The sequence below is a fragment of the Patella vulgata genome, chromosome 2 (genome assembly GCF_932274485.2).
Source record: "Patella vulgata chromosome 2, xgPatVulg1.2, whole genome shotgun sequence".
NCBI classification, from domain to species: domain Eukaryota; kingdom Metazoa; phylum Mollusca; class Gastropoda; family Patellidae; genus Patella; species Patella vulgata.
In genome coordinates, this window is record NC_065880.2 from 55,309,888 (window position 1) to 55,328,738 (window position 18,851).

General features: G+C 35.0%; 1 protein-coding gene across 2 annotated transcripts; it reads left to right on the forward strand.

The window, feature by feature from the left end:
• Positions 1-22: 22 nt before the first annotated feature.
• Positions 23-17,726, forward strand: LOC126809865 (ras-related protein Rab-39B). Of its 2 annotated transcripts, XR_008785993.1 has the most exons (3): positions 23-348; positions 9,051-11,962; positions 11,995-17,726. XR_008785993.1 is itself a non-coding variant. In XM_050534702.2 (2 exons), exons 1-2 carry the CDS (start codon positions 131-133, stop codon positions 9,475-9,477), a joined length of 645 nt encoding a protein of 214 aa, XP_050390659.1. In that variant the 5' UTR covers positions 23-130; the 3' UTR covers positions 9,478-17,726. The 2 variants fall into 2 exon arrangements, 1 of the variants encoding a protein (XP_050390659.1); XM_050534702.2 differs by having other exon boundaries at positions 9,051-17,726.
• Positions 17,727-18,851: the final 1,125 nt, after the last annotated feature.

Consider the following 18,851-nt stretch of genomic DNA (forward strand, 5'->3'; position numbering starts at 1 on the left):
CACATGATCAAAACATCGGGAATAGGAAGTCATGCGGACGACGTAAATACAAATAAGTGTGTTTATGATTAATGATATCGTTGATTGACTTGTAGATAGCAAAATAGACGTCTTCTGTTAAGTAAGAAGAATGGTCGAACCTATTTTTGAGTATCAATTCCGACTGATACTGATTGGAGACAGTACTGTAGGAAAATCATCATTATTGAAATATTTTACTGATGGAAAATTTGAAGAGACCTGTGATCCAACAGTGGGAGTAGATTTTTATGCTCGACTGATCGAAGTTAAACCAGGTATTCGAGTGAAATTACAACTATGGGATACTGCAGGTCAAGAACGATTTAGGTAAATGTATTAAACACATTAATTTCTTGAAAAATAACCTGTATTGTATCACTATCAGACAAAATGTAATGCAAAGTTACATAATGTATTCAACATGGCAACTTACTGATTAATATTTCACTAATAATTAGAAACAGCTGAATTTATTAATTTACATTTAAAACAGTTGTTTAAAGTATTAAAGAAAAGAAAGAAAATATATTTTATTATGTGTAAATATCTAGGATTGTTACATTGTAAAACATCTCTCATAAGTAGTAAGCTTTGACATGAAATTCAACCCAGTTATCATACATATGGACTGCTACAATTTTATCTAGAGGCTAGTTGTAGGGTGGGCAGGGATGTACGAACCCCACTACAAGTAATTCTCTCATAATAAGTTAAAGGTAACACGATGATAAAATGTAGAATGATAATCACATGGGATTCATGTAAATAACATTAACACTGTAAATATACTAAACAGCAAAAAAAAAACCGTCAGTACGATTTCAAAATCAGAGGGGCACTTTAATCAAATCATTCTAGAGAATGACTTACTAAATGGATCAAAGCAATTTTTTGTGCACAGTATGTTGACACACATTAGTGATTAATTCATCACAATTCCAAGACATTACGAGAAGGTTTAGAGTCTGTACACAGTCTATACATCAGTTTCTGGTGTGTTCACCGCCAGTGTCACTGTCAATAACAGCAGCGCAGTGTCTGTACATGTATATGGAGTGGTCCAGACGATTGATGAACGCCATTGGTAGGGTGACCCACCATAAATAAATATCTCCAAATATCTCGACAATTACGCCTCAATATTTATATATATGCCAAGCCTCAAATCAGTTTCACACAATTATAGTCACTAAATAAACGATCATGTTGTACTTAATAAGCTATGACCATTAATCATCTATAAATAATAGACTGAAAACTGGTTCCAAGTGTCGTCCATAACATCCAGACACTTTTGAGTAAAAGATAGGTTACTTGCCCTTGTTTTGAAATTAGTCTCGCTTAACCAGTCTATCGACCATTCTACGTCTGATTGACAGGTTGGGATAATCAAGACTACTTTTTTTACGAAACATAACAGAAAGCTAGAACAAGAAATTGAATATAGAAATAAGCACTTTAGACAACTCAACAATTGTTTTAATAAACTTGTAAAAGTAAAATGAAACTACTGCTAGTATCATATTCTTGTCTAACCTGAGTGTTTCAGAGATATTATTTGTACTAAACCAAAAGATGCAGCTCTTAACGGTACAGTTAATGATAAAGCAATTTAAAAAATAAAACAAACGTAATTTCTAAAGCTGCTGTAATAACCAAGAAGCTAAATTTTACTGCTATTCAAAATCGTCAACAATAGATTTTTTACGGCTGTAATAGTTGATAATTTTGTAGAGAAATGCACATGCCATGGCTATTTAACGACTCAAAGAGAGTGCGGGGTAGTCAGAAATCAGTTCGAGACACGCAACAGAAGCGTGCACATTTAGCCGTGTCGAGACCAACTTTCTGTAGAGTGCACGGGTCACCCTACCATTGGCAACTGGAACCACACTCTAGAAAAGCCTGGCGCAATTCAGCGGCTGTGTTTGATCTCGGTGCGATGTTATTAAGTCTCCTCTGAATTTCATCCCAAAGATGTTCAATTGGGTTTAAGTCTGAACTAAGGGCTGGCCAGTGCATAAAGTTGACAACCGTTCTGCTGTAGAAAGTCCCATGCGAGTAACTCTGGCGCTGTGGGCACGGACGTTGTCATGCTGGAAAAAGTTGCAAAATGTGGTATGACGTGGGGTCTGAGCGCTTGATCGATGTAGCACATTGCTGTGATGCCGCCTCCTCTACCTGGACCAAGATTTTGGAACACCACAGGACCCACTCTCTGGTTCAGGCTGATTCCACTCCAAACTATTATGCTTGGACCTTCCCATGAGTCTCGTTCCATGACACATTGGTCAGAATAACGCTGGCCACGTCGAGGCCATATTCTGGTCCTGCCATCTGCAGTTGATACACAATACCGACCCTCAACTGCGAAAAGAACAGTTCTACATTGCCCGTGTTGCCAGTTCTGGTGTTGTTGGGCTAACTGTAGATGTTCACGTCGATGGCGAGGGGGAGGATCGGTCCACAGTAAGGTCTACGGCAATGGATGTTCTCTCTGGTCAGACGTCGCCGCACTGTATCGGTACTGATGGGTCTTCCGTGTTTTCCCACTGTCTGACGTGCTGTCTCAGATGCCTGTGTTAAGGGATTCTGCACGTGCTGTCGCACAACATGGCGGTCTTTTCGCCTTGTGGTAACCCTTGGTCTACCAGTTCGGGGGCTATCATCCGTGGTGTTGGTGGCCCGAAAGCATTGCTTAAGCCTGTAAATGGTCCGAACATTGACTTGGAAGTGATTGGCAACGGCTTGGCCAGCGTCGAGTCTTCCAAGCGCCTGGTTCCTCTGAGCTGTCATATGTTGTGGCATGCTGCTGACGTTGTAGTGTGAATGATTCAAAAAGGTATGGTGGTGCATTTCATAGGGCTGGTCCCGGTGAACAGCACGTGCAGCATGAGTTACATGAAAATCATGGAGAACACAATACCATCTCAGAAGGCAGGTTGCGATTTTTGAGAACATTTCCCGGGTTCAATTCTGTGTTTGGGAAGAAGCCTTATTGCTCAGGTAAAGTTGGAGATGTGGTCACAAATATACAATAAAACCATTTGGCAAGTTTTATGCAATGTGTCTATTCAGAGTAACATACCAACCTGACGTTTCTTTTGCTGCTTAGTATATATGTGAACTCTCTCTTTTTATTCATAATCTGTAACAAAATAATATACCTCGCAACACATTAGATAGCTATAGGAATACTATAGTTTTGGGGAGATGGGGATTACATGTAGGTATTATGCCATGATGTTCTAAAGGAAATGTTCACTCTCCCTTGACAGCCAGCTGTAACTGGTGAAATGTATGAAGGAGGTATTTCTACTATTCTGGATCACTTCTGCAGTGATTTTGTATATGGTGTACATGTACATGTAGATTAAGTCTATCTATTTACCTTATTATTCAGAGTTGATTGAGGCAGTACTTTATATGTTAGGCCTGGAAATCATGTTTTCAGTTGTACCTGACAACATGTCAGGTGTATAGGCCTATATGGTATCCTGTATTTGATATTTTGAACTTTTAGCTGGACATACAATGTATATTAATGGTATCAATAAAAAGACTGAAAAAAGGCAAATCTGTACCCAACAAAATGATAAACACCAGAAGGATTACGACTTGTGCTTGAAATCCCAGCTTGAGTGCAAATTACGGATCTTTTAGTTTCTGTACATTTCTTTTTATTTGTATACTGTACATGTATGTCATTGTTGAAGGCTCTGCAACCTTCAGCATGCATACTCATTGCTTGCAACATTCAATCAATAGTCACAGTTGAAGATAAACTCATTTACATGCATGGATTAATAGGCCTACTTTTCATACTACATTGTTAATATGTTGCACCATTACACTGTGATAGTCAATAATTGGTAAAACATCGATCAATACATGACCTCAAATTTCAATATGACTAGCCAATCAATCCCAGACAGTTAAAATTCCTGAGAAACATAACAATAAAATACACATACTTTGTGCAGAAGCTATTCAAGAAGTTGGATATGTTGACTAACAGAAAGGGCAGACCAAAATTAAAGTACATTTTATGTTGGCATACACTGTAGGCTATGTACGTACATGTAATGTGTAAAAAAAAATTAAATTGTACCACTTCTAGACTAAAGATTGTAAAACTGATACAGATGTTAATATGCTTTTAAGACACTTTCATATTTAATAAATTTATCATGAAAATTGATGACCACATTTGATATGAATGTAGGGTCGTCACCCTGCCCATTGTTTGTCTACACTACAGGTCGGAGTTCTTAACAAGTTTTTTTTTCAAATTTGCAGGGATTATTCATTGTTTAAGAACCCGACCAGTAGTGAAATTTCAAAAGTTTCAATCAAAAATCACAGTTATCCTCTTGTTTGCATTTTAAGTTATGAAAGATTGATAGAATTTTAAAAACTTGATGGGATTATTGAACCCTACTGAATTTCAAAATTTTCTATAGTGAATTTCGTATGAGAAACCAAAAATTCAGTTGCGCTCAAGTCAGACCTAGACAGACATTTATGACATAATTCATTAAAATCTATGTGTGCCCATTCACAAGACATTTATTGGTTTGTTTGTTTCGTTCTTTTAATACAAGAATACTAGGTATTACCGACCATTAAGCTGATTATATTATAATACTATTACATGTATATTGACATTTTAGATCGTGATGTGTGGTAGACATCCATCTCTATTCATTCTAGCAGTCTACTACAATTATAGATTGTAATGTTAGGACAGAAAAATCAATGATTGTGTGGTGTGTAAGAGTTTCTTCCCTATTATTTTATATTTAGCCATATAATCCCTACTATGATAATGCAGACTTACATGACAGGTAAACTAAATAGTAAAAAGATTAAATACACTACAGTATTTATAATATAAGATGAATGAAGCTACATGTACATGTAGTATTTCGTTAGAATAGATCTTGAAAATTTTAATACAGTAGAAGCTTGAAACTATTGCCTTTGAGGCCATATTTAAAAGTCTTCAAATTTTATTCATTGAATGGTTTTTCAGTTGGAATTAAGTATGGAATCTTAGCTAAGATATATTTACTTCATTAAACATACATTATGCAAGAGCTAAATCTGCCAATTGCAGGTCTTTCTTTAGGCCTGAAATGTTATCTAAACTATTAATTAGACATTAATTAACCTATCCAGACCATAATCAACTCGCGATGTCAACTATAGCCTGTGATGTTTACTGGATTAGGTTCCCATTTGCTGCTCCATTTTCATTCTCACTATTAAAATGGGTTCGTCCGTCTGTCCGTCCGTCCGTCTGTCCGTCACACTTTTTGGGACACAATAACTCTCCTTCTAATTAAGCTAGAATGTTCAAACTTGGTGTAGGAGTTTATTAGGTCAATGCCTAGATGGAGTTCGAAGATGAACATTTTCTGCTGTCTGTCCATCCGTCTGTCTGTCCGTCACACTTTTTGGGACACAATAACTCTCCTCCTAATTGACCTAGAATGTTCAAACTTGGTGTAGGTGTTTATTAGGTCAATGCCTTGATGGAGTGTGAAGATAAGCATTTTCTGCTTAGGTTAAGCAAAGATAAGCATTTTGATTGGTTGGTGCTTTGGGACACGATAACTTTAGTTCCAATTAAGTGAGAGTGATGAAACTTGGTGTATAGTTTCATTACATCAATACCTTGACTAAGTTCGATGATGAGCATTTTCTAGTCAGGGTAAGCAGAGCGATAAGCAATTTGATTGGCTGAGACTTTGGAACACAATAACCCTCCTTCTAATTGAGCTAGAATGTTCAAACTTGGTGTAGGTGTTTATTAGGTCAATGTCTTGATGGAGTGTGAAGATAAGCATTTTCTGCTTAGGGTAAGCAGAGATAAGCAATTTGATTGGTTGATGCTTTGAGACACGATAACTTTAGTTCCACTTACGTGAGAGTGATGAAACTCTGTGTATAGTTTCATTACATCAATATCTTGACTAAGTTCGATGATGAGCATTTTCTGCTCATGGTAAGCAGAGCGAAAAGCAATTTGATTGGCCGAGACTATGGAACACAATAACTCTCCTTCTAATTAAGCTGGGGATCACGGTGGCTAAGTGGGTAAGGCGCTGGCTCGCTAGCCTGGGGGTCGGGTGTTCGATCCCTGCATTGGCCTAGAAAGTTCATCCAGATTTTCCGGCGTGGTTCTCCCTTGTCAGTGATGCAGGACGGAGGGGCTGACAAGGACAGCTGTCTAGTCGTTTGGATGTGACGAAAAACCGAGGTCCCGTGTACTCATTGGCGTGCACGTAAAAGATCCCTTGACAGTTGGAATTCGATATAAGAGTAGGCCGTAGTGCCGCTGTCCGGGCAAAATTTCCCTCATAGCACACTGTATGGCGTATGCCCGTCTTCATTAGCCCAGTTCGGAGCAAAACAGTAGGACGTTAAACCCCATTTCATTTCATTTCTAATTAAGCTTGGGGGGTTGGATGGCTGAATGGTTAGCGTGCGTGCGCTGTATCATAAAGTCTGTCATTGAGTCGACTGGCGTGGTTTCGAATCCCCGTTTGTACGTGGCAAGGAGTAGGGTCGCCTGTCCAACCTCGTGGGTTTTCTCTGGGTTCTCCGGTTTCCTCCCACTGCCAAAGACACCTACGCGCAAGCGAATTATGTAAATAAAATTAAACCATATGTTAGTCCCGAAATGACCTAGTTTGTGTCGAGTGGACATTAAACCCCATTTATCTCTCTCTAATTAAGCTTGGATGTTCAAACTTGGTGTATGGGTTTATGAGGTCAATGCCTTGATGGAGTGCGAAGATCGTCATTTTCGGCTTAGGGTAAGCAGAGATAAGCAATTTGACTGGTTGATGCTTTGGAACACGATAAATTTGGTTCTAATTAAGTGAGATTGATGAAACTTGGTGTATAGTTTCATTACATCAATACCTTGACTAAGTTTGATGATGAGAATTTTCTGCTTAGGCTAACGAGCAATAAGCAGTTTGATTGGTCAAGACTTTGGAACATAACAACTCTTCTTCTAATTGAGGTAGAATGTTTAAACTTGATGTAGATGTTCGTCTTGACTGAGTTCAATGATTAACATATCGAGCTAAAGCTAAGCAGAGATAAGCAATTTCCTGCTTTGGGACAAGATAACTTTGATTCTATCTGATAGAGAGTGATGAAACTTAGTGTATAGTTGATAATCAGTTTGATTGCTTGATACTTTGGAAAAAAAATAGATGTGCGATTAATTAATATGTGTCATCTATTTATTTGGGGATTTCGGCGGGGGACATCAGCCTCACTGTTGGCTTGTTTAATCATGAAATGGATTATCGAGACTATGTTTTTTATCGTACCAACTAATGACGATCGAGGCTAGGCCGAAAATTCAATCGCTAAAATCTTGGGTCAGAGTGGATCAATTTGACTGAAATTTTCAGCAAATTCTCTTTACATTACCTAGTTTTTAACTATTATTATTATAGTGAGAACTGCCAGTTCTTTATCTAATCTCCCATAATGTATCTTACAGTAATATAGGATTTTCTTTAAATAGGTTGTGTATCAACCACATACTGTACATGTATTGAAGGAAAATTAAGGCTACATTGGATGCAGTTATTGGTCACAGATCTATAGCCTTGTTTATTTTTACAGTTTGGTACTCATGGCCTACAGATACAATAAATACAATTGACCAATTATGGCCTTTGGCCAATTGGTTTCCAAATGGATAAAGAACTGGTGTATAAGCCTTAAACTTATTCGATAATTGTAATATTGTATGGAATTGTGTAAGCTTACAGATACATTTATGTACATGTACCATGTAAAGACAGGCAGATTACTGCAATAAGTATTTCTTCCGTAAACTTAAGGTGACAAGTTGACTTTTTGGTTTAGAATCAAAGAAAAGGGTTTGAATTTACATTTTCTGTCAGGTTTTGGTGAATATTCATAATTTAGAGGTGGAAGGATAACAAGAGTTAAGAGGTTGGTTATGTTGATACGTGTGGGTTGGGCAGATAGTTTGTGTATCTCAAGATTTCCATGGTGTACCTCATACATGTACATGCTTCGAGCAAAACAATGCAACATGTTTCTCCATCAATGGTAGAAAGTGTTCAAACCCACGAATATTTTGGGAAAACTTAGAGCATGTCAAAAGACAAGAATTAACATTAGAGTCAATGGTGGCCAAAAGTTCCACTAACATTACAGCAAATGACTACACTGATTACAACACCTGTAGGCTAGCCAATGAGAGACAACGATTGCATTCCAACTATTTTAAGTGTGCTCTATCCAAAAGAGTTCAAGTTTAAAGTTACAATTTCATATTTTCTAAGAAAGTCAAAACAATTATTTCTATGTCTTTGGCTCAATAGGTTGTCAGCTCACTATTATACGATCATAGATTATCTTTCTCACACTTACAAATCTTCACACCAGAAATAATAACACAATTACCTCCCTTTTTTTCCTATTCCCCACCATGGAATAGCTAACTTCAAACGTTTGAATTTGAAGTTGAAAATGATAATACATTTTAAAAATATAACTTAAAAATATGAAATTGCAACTTTAAGTTATATTTTTAAAATGTATTAAAATAAAGCCTTAAAATAGATGGTATCTAAAAACAGTCCTACCTTGTTAAAGAATAATCCTATTAATCCTATAATTCACTATTGCTTGTTGGGGGGGGGGGGGGGGAGGGGGATAGAAAAAACAAGGGAGATAATTGGGTTAGTATTTCCGGGGTGAAGGATTTATAAGTGGGAGAATGATACCTATGATCCTATAATAGTGAGTTGACAACCTATTGAGCAAATGACATAGAAATAATTATGTTTTAACTTTCTTAGAAAATATGAAATTCTCACTTTAAAAATATGAAATTGTAACTTTAAGGATGATTTATTGTCAATTCTGTCTGGCAGAACAAGAGGACAGGATAATTGAGACTAAATAAATTTTGTGAATTTTTATCAATAATTTGAATAAATGTTTTTTTTGTTTTGTATTTTCAGGTCAATAACAAGGTCGTATTATAGAAATTCTGTGGGTGTTATGATATTATATGACATTACTAAAAAGAGTAGTTTTGATAATGTAAAGGAATGGTATGCTGAAGCTAAGATGCATATAGATCCCCATCAAGCTGTGTATCTTATAATTGGTCATAAAGCAGATCAGGATGAAGCTCGACAGGTACCAACAAGAGATGGGCGAAGGTTTGCTGAAATAAACGGTTTGAAATTTGTTGAAACTTCGGCCATGAATGGACAGAATGTAGAGGAATCATTTTCTTTGATTGCCAAAGATATCTATCACAATATAGAGGATGGAAAAATCAAAATAGAAGAAGGTTGGGATGGAGTCAAGTATGGTTTTGCTCGTCCTAAAGAAACAGTACATCTAGCAGAGGGAGAACCAGAGAGTGGTGGTTGCTGCTAATAATACATTAGATTTATCTCCCCCTGTATTATGTCTTTATATTTAAAGACCACATGTAAATCTGCAGGTGTATTCAAAACTACTGTTTGTAAAGGCTTGTGAACAAATATCATTGATCAGTAGGGGTACAGATTGACTATCAAAAAGTTTAGAATGTTAAGCAAACCCCATCTTGGCCCAAATTTTTCAAATCAATACCATACTCAGTACAGACATGAACATTTATATCAATGGTTATCATATGTACTTATGTAATTCAAGAACATGGTTTTGAATACACCTTTTATGTTTAGATTTATTTAATTGATGTACAACCTGTGCAGTTAGTTTTCATCACTGAGACTTACAGCTGGTTTTATTATTTAATCCAACCCTATGTTAATATCAACGACATAACCACCGCCTATACCCATCAATTATACATTATCCACAGAAATCAGTACAGTATGTAAGCTTCCACAACCAATATGCCTCATGTTCTATGCATAGGCAAACGATCTTCTGTTGATCCCTTGACAGTTTAAACCAAATAAAATGTGTTGCATGAGTAATAGTAATACATTACTTTTTACCCTTATTGTGTACATGCAGAAAAATATTGCTGAGGATAGACCAATAATAATTGCCATCGTGAACAGTCATAGAACATGTGTCATATAGAGAGTTTAGATATATTAATATACTGTAAAATCTATTTGGTATCATCTTAATTAATTTTAAGTAAAATAATTAATCAACATTGTATATCATCCATATCCATCCTTTCTTTAATATACAGTACGCCCGCCGCGACGCTTTGATGAAACACGATTATCGTGTCGTTTTTTGTTGAAAATTGCCACGATAACGCCACGATATTGCCACGATAAATAACTCGGTGTAGCAGTCGCTATCGTGTGCCACGATAGTCGTGCGACACGATAGGCCTCGGTGTAATTTTACATGCAAAATTAACGGTATTTATTTGTCATAAACAATCGATGTCAAAACGATATACAGTCACGATGTTATGAATGTTGAATATTTTCGTTAATAATACGGACGCATTAGGTCACTTTGTATAGTTAGAACATGCGTGCTCACATATTCTGCACGATATATGCGGTTACATTATGTAACCAGTCATGTAAAGCTGCATGTCTAGTACACTTTGAAGGACACGTATGCATAAGACTATACATGTATTACACAGTTTAGATATTTATTCCGTGTTCAAATTGTTTTGCATATTTACTATATTATGAGTTTATAGTTAAGAACTACTCTCGAATCACGGCAAAGATAGACTTTTAAATTGCAAACTATAACGGTATTTGGGTTACCGGTCTTACAAATAGAAATAAGACAAATAGAACTTGCAACGGGGTTCGAAAGCGCTTTCAAATCAGACATAAGTTCGTACTTACCGTAAAAATGAAATGAACGCGACACAAGTCTCCGATGTAAGAGAATATTAGTTAATTATAACCGCTATCAAATCCACGCAAAAATCCAAGGCACTCGTTTTATTTTAGAAAAGAATAACTGTATTTCGATGGAAGAATCTATTCCACATGAACCCCAAATCAATGATAACTGTCAACTTGTATGTTGTCATTCTCGTGCAGATTGGTTTGAATAACAGAAACGTCCCTTGGATCCAAGATCAAAGAAAAAAATCGCACGTAGCCACTTTGTTGTTTTTATTGGTTAAGACTACATTGTGCCGCAAAGACCCAAAGTTGCCAGAAACCATGCAGTGTTCACCTTACAACAGGTCCATTGATTTTTGGCTTATTTTATAATTTATGATACCGTTTAGAGCACAATGCGTTACGATTTAAATTTTGGTATTCCAAGTTGATTATATATGCAAGTTTATTTGCAAAAGGATATTAATTTGGATTGGTATTATTTTTATATTTGCCTGTGATAAGTATTAAGGATATTTAACATCTACAATATGAGTATAAAAGGTAAGGTAAACACTTTTTACAAATGCGTAAATTTTTAATAATGTACATTTGTAAGCGGTAAAAGATATCAGCCGAAAATCTAACTGATAAATTCACGACAATGTTTCCTTATATTTGGAGTTGTTTCGTTTCGTGTACGGAAAATAGATTAACGATTAGTTTTAACATTATTTATCATGCCGAAACATATCATTCCAATTTCTCTTGTTAAAGGGAGGTTCGTACTATTTAAGAAATGACCTTTTGGCCCGACATACATGTACGAATAATCGCCGTCTTATAAAATGCGAATTCCGTTTATGTAAAAGGGGCTCCGGCGCAATTTAAGGAATTATTGTTGACCCAATATTAACCATCGCCAATTTTTTAAATCATGGGATAAAGTCAATCAGCAAACAATACGGGTCTACTTTATTACAAAAACATTGGTGAACTTATCGTTGATCGTTAGGTAAATAAAACAATATAAACAACCAACTGGTATTCTTCAATAGTTATGAAATTAATTAATCTAGAAAGCACATCAAAGAGTGTAGAATAAATGGTCTAACAGAAAATTCAGTTGTTAAAGGGGCGTGGGGCTATTTAAGGAATGACGTTTGTGCACAATATAATGAAATGATTTCCACCGGTGTAAGGCAGAATATGTCAACTGCAAATGACTAAACATCATTTTGTTCATAAGCCGCTCTGCCTGCGTGAACCTTAAGCCTGTACCGATTTAAACAAAAATACGAGTTTTACCGTAACAGAGTAATCACAATTACTCGTTACAAATTGGTATTACATGTAGCGGATTGGGTGGGGGTCCGGTCGAATCCTAACAACCCCGTGAAATCGCGACGAATAACTTCTTGGTTACCGTAGTCATATTTTAAGTGTAACTTTGTTTTCTTTATTTTCACATTCTGCTAATTAAGAAACCATTTGAGTAATAAATACAGGTAATTGAATGGACTGAAGCTTCATGTATAATCAAAAAGAAATCGACATCTCTTTTGAAAATATGTATTTATTACTACTGACAATTAACAATAAAAGTCATATTGTCCACGAGCACAAGACTACAACAAGGTAATAGTTTGTTGTTAAAGGGGCGTCTATGTTCTGTCAGTCGATTTCCTTTCATGTCACGTGTCAGTTCTCATTGTGGAACCTTGATTGACAGTATGCATCCACCAGACTCTATGGTGCCGAAATGAAAACGTCAGCAAGGTATTATCGGACTGATACGTGTCAATGTACATGTGTTCAGCAAAGTTCCATAAACTTGTTGACGGTGAATTCTGACTTTGTGTGATTACATATCAGGAGACAAAGGCTTTTAATTTATTTGTGATTTAAACCAGAATTATTTATCAGTATGTGAATTACTATTTAGATGGATAAATCTACGCCCCCGGTAAGACTAGCATATATTGGTGTCATGTTATAATTTTTCAGTAATTTGATTGAATTTGTAATGGTCCATCGATGCAAGTCTTACAAATGTCTAACATATTAATGAAGTAATAATGTATCGGTATAAGCATATTTCTGTTTAAAAGATGACAATACCCGGGTTTAAATAACAGAATTACCCTGTGATATAACCCTATATACGGTCCATGATATAACAGATCAAAGAAACGCGTACGCAAATCTTCACACGTAGCTACCAACACATTAAGTGATCTATAATAACAATGTATAGCTCTACATGTACTTCATCCTAAAATAAACGATCAGAGGCATGGTTTAATTAAAACACCGAGTCACACCGTGTTTCCAACACCGAGGCAGTGCTATCGTGTCACTCGATATTCGCTCGGTGTTCACTCGGTAAATCACGGAATTCCACGATAAAAAACACGGTAATATCGTGTCCCGTCAAACCATCGTGACGGCCGTACTGTAAAGTATGTTAGATATTAAATGGAGGAGTCTCAGATTCCGTATCCATCAATAAAAGTATGCAAATCAAACACCAAAATGAAGAAATGGACAATTCACTTTATCCGAAAGTGTCACCTCAAATTATTGAGCTTTTTGCCAACAATGCTTTACAGAGTTATGTAAGTGAAATAAGGAATTGTGGTCTATTGTTTATGTGTTCTGTGTGACCTTAATAAATATAACTACAGGTAGCACATTATGGCAAGTCTAAAGACACTGCTATCCAGACATTAGTGCAGGTGTATGGTTGGAAACCGCAACAATCCTCTTTGAAATCTAACATTTGTACAGGACTGAGATAAAGATTAGAAGTCTTTGAGTTAACCTGTTTTATTAAAGGGGCATTATGGGAGATTAGATCAAAAGTTGACAGTTCTCGCTGTAATAGTTTGAAAAAATAGATAACGTAAATAGAATATGCTGAAAATTTCAGTCAAATTGCTTTTGAATTTTAGCCTAGCCTCGATCATCATTACTAAAGTCTGTACGATAAAAAAACAAAGTCTTGATTATCCATTTTTATGTTTAATTATTTTTCAAAAAATGTATTCCAATCCGCTAAACATTGCAGGCTAGCGATGACATCGAGAGTTGATTATGGTCTGGATAAGTTAATTAATGTCTAATTAATAATTTAGATAACATTTCAGGTCGAAAGAAAGACCTGCAATGGGCAGATTAAGCTTTTGCATAATTTATGTTTAACATAGATTAGAATGGTTCAGCAATATTTTAATTTAATTTAAAAATGGAGGAGCGAGACTTGGCTTTGAACAACCAGTACGGTGGTTGTAATTATTGCACACGTCTTGTCAAACCTTCAAAGGCTAATATCTTCATTCGCAAAAGAGTAATTGGAATGAAATTTTCAAATTATTCATTTTACATTATCTATTTTCGAACTATTACAGCAAGAACAACTAACACTTTATCTAAATCTTACATAATGTATCTTTAATATTAATTTTAAATCATAAATGTTCTTTATTAAAGTCATTGTCAGCATCAAATCAGATTATCAACTTTCAAAGAATGAAATGATTTGAATAGCTAGACTTTTAAAAAAAAACAATTTTGTGTTACCATTTTATTTTAGTTTAGTTATTCATTGAATATTGTTTCATTACAATGAATTTATAGTTTGAATATACATACCATTAATCTTGGCCAGGTTCTGTAATTATATATCGTGTACAATTTATATAGTATGTTTACCTCTTTGAGTCTTTTAAATGTAATTGAAAGCAAAATACTATTATTGAATTGACATGTAATTTGATAATTCTAAATGGTAGAGTAATTTGAATTGAGTTTCTAATTTCCTGAGTTGACTATATGAAGCTTATGATAAAATGTTGTTTTGATATGATCTAAATGTATATGTGTGCATGTAATAATACATATATAAGTTCATTTAAAAAAGCAGGCATAAAATCAGGATGCCCTTCAAGTAATTTGGTGGTAAAAACTGGGTCTTAAAGGGCCAATCCCGATAATATTTCGGAGAATAAAACTGGATACTTTTGTGTTAAAATCCTCTACCTTAGGGCCGAGCAACTAACTCAATATATTTGATACGTTTTCAAACAACTTAAACCCGTCAGTCTTAATCTGGAAGTGGGGACCGGTGCCCCAAGCTGTATTCTGCGGTGTCTGGATAAAACCAGACTTATTTTATAAGAATAATGTGTAGGTGAAATTTACCTTTCGTTATGAAGTACAGCACATGGGTCATTCACTGTATAAACCTCTAAAGGAACGGGAATTGATTATCAGGTCACCCAACGAAAGAATTGACCCAAAATCTTAAAAGGGTTACGTGTCCGGATAAGCAGTTTTGAGGTTCACGTCCAAATGCCTCAATATTTCGAGCTGAAATTTTGAGACAGGGTAAATACACCATTCCTTTATATTTTGGTGCTTAAATTTCATACGTACTCGGACTTTTATTTTTGCGACTCTGTTCAATTCGGGATAGTCCCTTTAAGTACCGGTAGGTCTGATTTGCTTGGCGTCATCAAGCATTGATGTTCGTTTGCAAGTTTTGTGAGCGTTTCTTTAAGAAATGCCAGCGCTGGCCTGTAGAAATAGATACCGGTATAAAAATAACATGTATACACAAAAGTTCCTAATTCATACTACCTGTCCTGTGTTGAGTAGAAGCTAACGGTAATGTTTATCACTACAAGTCATGGTATATTAAACATGCATTATGCAAGAGCTAAATCTGCCTATTGCAGGACTTTCTTTAGGCCTGAAATGTTTTCTATAGTATTAATTAGACATTAATTAACTGATCCAGGCCTTAATCAACTCTCGATGGCATCAGATTTCTCCGATATTAAATAGATTAGAATGGTTCAGCGATACTTTGATTTAATCAAATATGGAGAACCAAGACTTAGCTTCGATCAACCAGTACGGTGGTTGAAATTATTGCACACGTCTGTCAAATCTTCAAAGGCTAATATCTTTGCTTGCAATAGAGTAATTTGAATGAAATTTTCAAATTATTCATTTTACATCATCTTCTTTCGAACTATTATAGCAAGAATTGCTAGTTCTTTATCTAAATCTTACATAATGTATCTTTAATGTATGCTTGATCTTGGCTTGTCATTACAGATATGATGCCAACACTCTACTGAACATAGGTACTATTTGATTTGTTGTGTTCATTATGCAAAGGTGCTGATATATTTTAGACCCGTGTTGCCTTTATGGAAAGCTTGTATGTAATGTACACGTATGTAGAATAGTTGGATTTATAGAAATATTCCCATAGAAATGTACTAATAATTGTACTATTTATTTATTAATAAACTATAACACATACTTATGGAAGAACAATTACTGATTTATTTGGGCGACGTTTCGAAGAGTATTCTCTCAACGTTTTCAAGCAAGTACAGTAACAAGTGTGTAGAGCAATTATTTATAAACATAAGTATGTGTTTATAGTTTATTGCTCTATCCAGTTACTAAATGCCTCTAAAAGATATTTATTTATTAATTAACAAACCTTGTGATTATGTCTATATCATATTCTGTATATTTAAAATTTACTTTGTTGAAATAATGATCTAATTATACTCAGTTTCAAATTTCAATTATAATTGTTCAAATTTGTATTGAATTGATAGACATTATAAGTCTTTCATATAAATTATATATGGTATGCAGCATTAATGGTGATCCACTGAAAGTTTACCGGGTTTCTCTCAAGCTTACATTTTGAAATTCATATTAATCCCAAGTTGAGTGTTGCTTTTATAGTGTGAGCCTTGCTGTTATAGTAATGTTTGGCTTGCTGGAATTAGATAATTTAACATAATTTCAATCAAACAGTGTTGGCATATACTATGGATAAATTAGTGCATGCCATGATTCTGTTGTTTCTAATCAAGATTTGTGTAATCACAACCCCTGTAGTACAAGGTTTGCAAGAAAACTAAAGCTAAAAAATGTTTATAAATTTTTTTTAGATTCAGATACTGGGTAATGAAATATACACACCCTTAAATGGCAAAATGACAAACCATAATCAAAATACACCAGACCTAATGTTTATTATTATAGATATATTCAAATATACATTGTTATTTGTTGTTGATCTTTTACTTGCTTTAAATAAAATTTAGTTGATTTTTTTTTATGTTTATTGACCATTAAATTAATTTACTTAAACCTGGACAGTTTGCAGTGGATGTGTAAAATCATTAAAATAAATATTATGTGTAGGCACTGTGATGTTAATTTTTGCATTTATGTCATTATTGTGAATTAAGACATGTTCACCTTCCAATTTACAAGACATCTATAAATCATGTGGTATTTTTAAGTTATATAATATATATATATAGATATTGTAGTATGTAAAAGAACTGTCTGGGTTGTTAAATGTACATAAATGTCATTGAAAATACACCAGTGTATCAATGACCTTGAAATCCCTTTAGCTCCAGGCATTTAATGAAGAATGACATACATAGTTCCCATTGTGTTTGAAAACTTGTTCATTAAAACAAAAAATTTCTATAACAATGTAATATTTTTTGCCCCAATATAGTTAAACATGATCAGAAGAATCACTAAAATCTGAATAGGATTAAGTCTATTTTCATTGTCCTGTGGCTACTGGGACTGTTATTTAAATTCATCTGATAAAGACATGAATCCCTTCAAATGTTTCACATTATTGTTGTTGCAGTGTCTTATTAGAGTGTGATAATACATTTGATAATTCAGAGCCAATTGTTTTCAGTATTGAAATTGTGCCATATTTAATCACACAAAAATTGTTTTATCTGCAGTTGCATTTGGTATTGTAAACAAAATAATAAATCAAATAGAAAAATCTGAAGCATTTTTTTTTCCTTTGCTCACTTTTTGTGTTGACTATTTTGTCATTTTATACATCTTTGCTTGCCTCCAAGTCGCTGGGGGGGTTGGATGGCTTAATGGTTAGCGTACGCGCGCTGTATCATAAAGTCGGTCATTGAGTCGACTGCCGTGGTTTCGAATCCCCGGTTGTACGTGACAAGGAGTAGGGTCGCCTGTCCAACCTCGTGGGTTTTCTCCGGTTTCCTCCCACTGCTAAAGACCCCTATGCGCAAGCGAATTATTGAAATAAAATTAAACAATATGTTAGTCCCGAAATGACCTAGTTTGTGTCAAGTGGACGTTAAACCCCATTTCTCTCTCTCTCTCCAAGTCCCTGTCTTCATTATCCCAGTCAGAGCAGAACAATAGAATGTTAACCCTTTCATTTCATTTTGTCTACAATTAAATACCCAAATGTGGTTGTATAATGTTGAAACTTCGGTCCTCCAACTTCCGATTGTCATCTTCCATCTTGGATTTTTTTTACAAGTTTTATGTTTGAACCCAATTCAGAGTTACAGGTCAGATTTCTTTAGATTATAATTCTAAACCTGCTGGATTGTGTTTCTATTAACAGAAATTAACCCTATCAAGACTTGCTGGGGTTGTTCGACTTGTCATGAACTAGATCCAAATATAAATCTTGATGGAATTATTGGCTTTGTGCTCTTAACCTTTGAACTGCTGAGTTGGTCACAATTTATGAAAATAAAATTTCAAACTTGCTGAAATTGCTGGTCTGTATAATTATAATACATTAGCACAGTTTGGATTTAAAGGAGCAAAATCGTTAATATTTGGGACCTACAAATTGACACAAGCTATATAATAATGTAATATGAATGTAAAATATACATCCACATGAAAATGTGGGCGTAAAAAAAACTGATTTACATTCAATCGTTTCCGTTTTTACTCTAATTTCAAAGCAGTGCCAATTATGTTCGGTGAAATACGCCATAAGTCTCAATCGAATGGCAATCTCTAGCGTCTGGTTATTCCAGTCTACACCGATAGTATTTATTGGGCATGAATCGTGGAATATGTCTAATCTCGTTCTTCCAAGTCGACTGTTATAAATTGCGCTGAAACGCATTATGG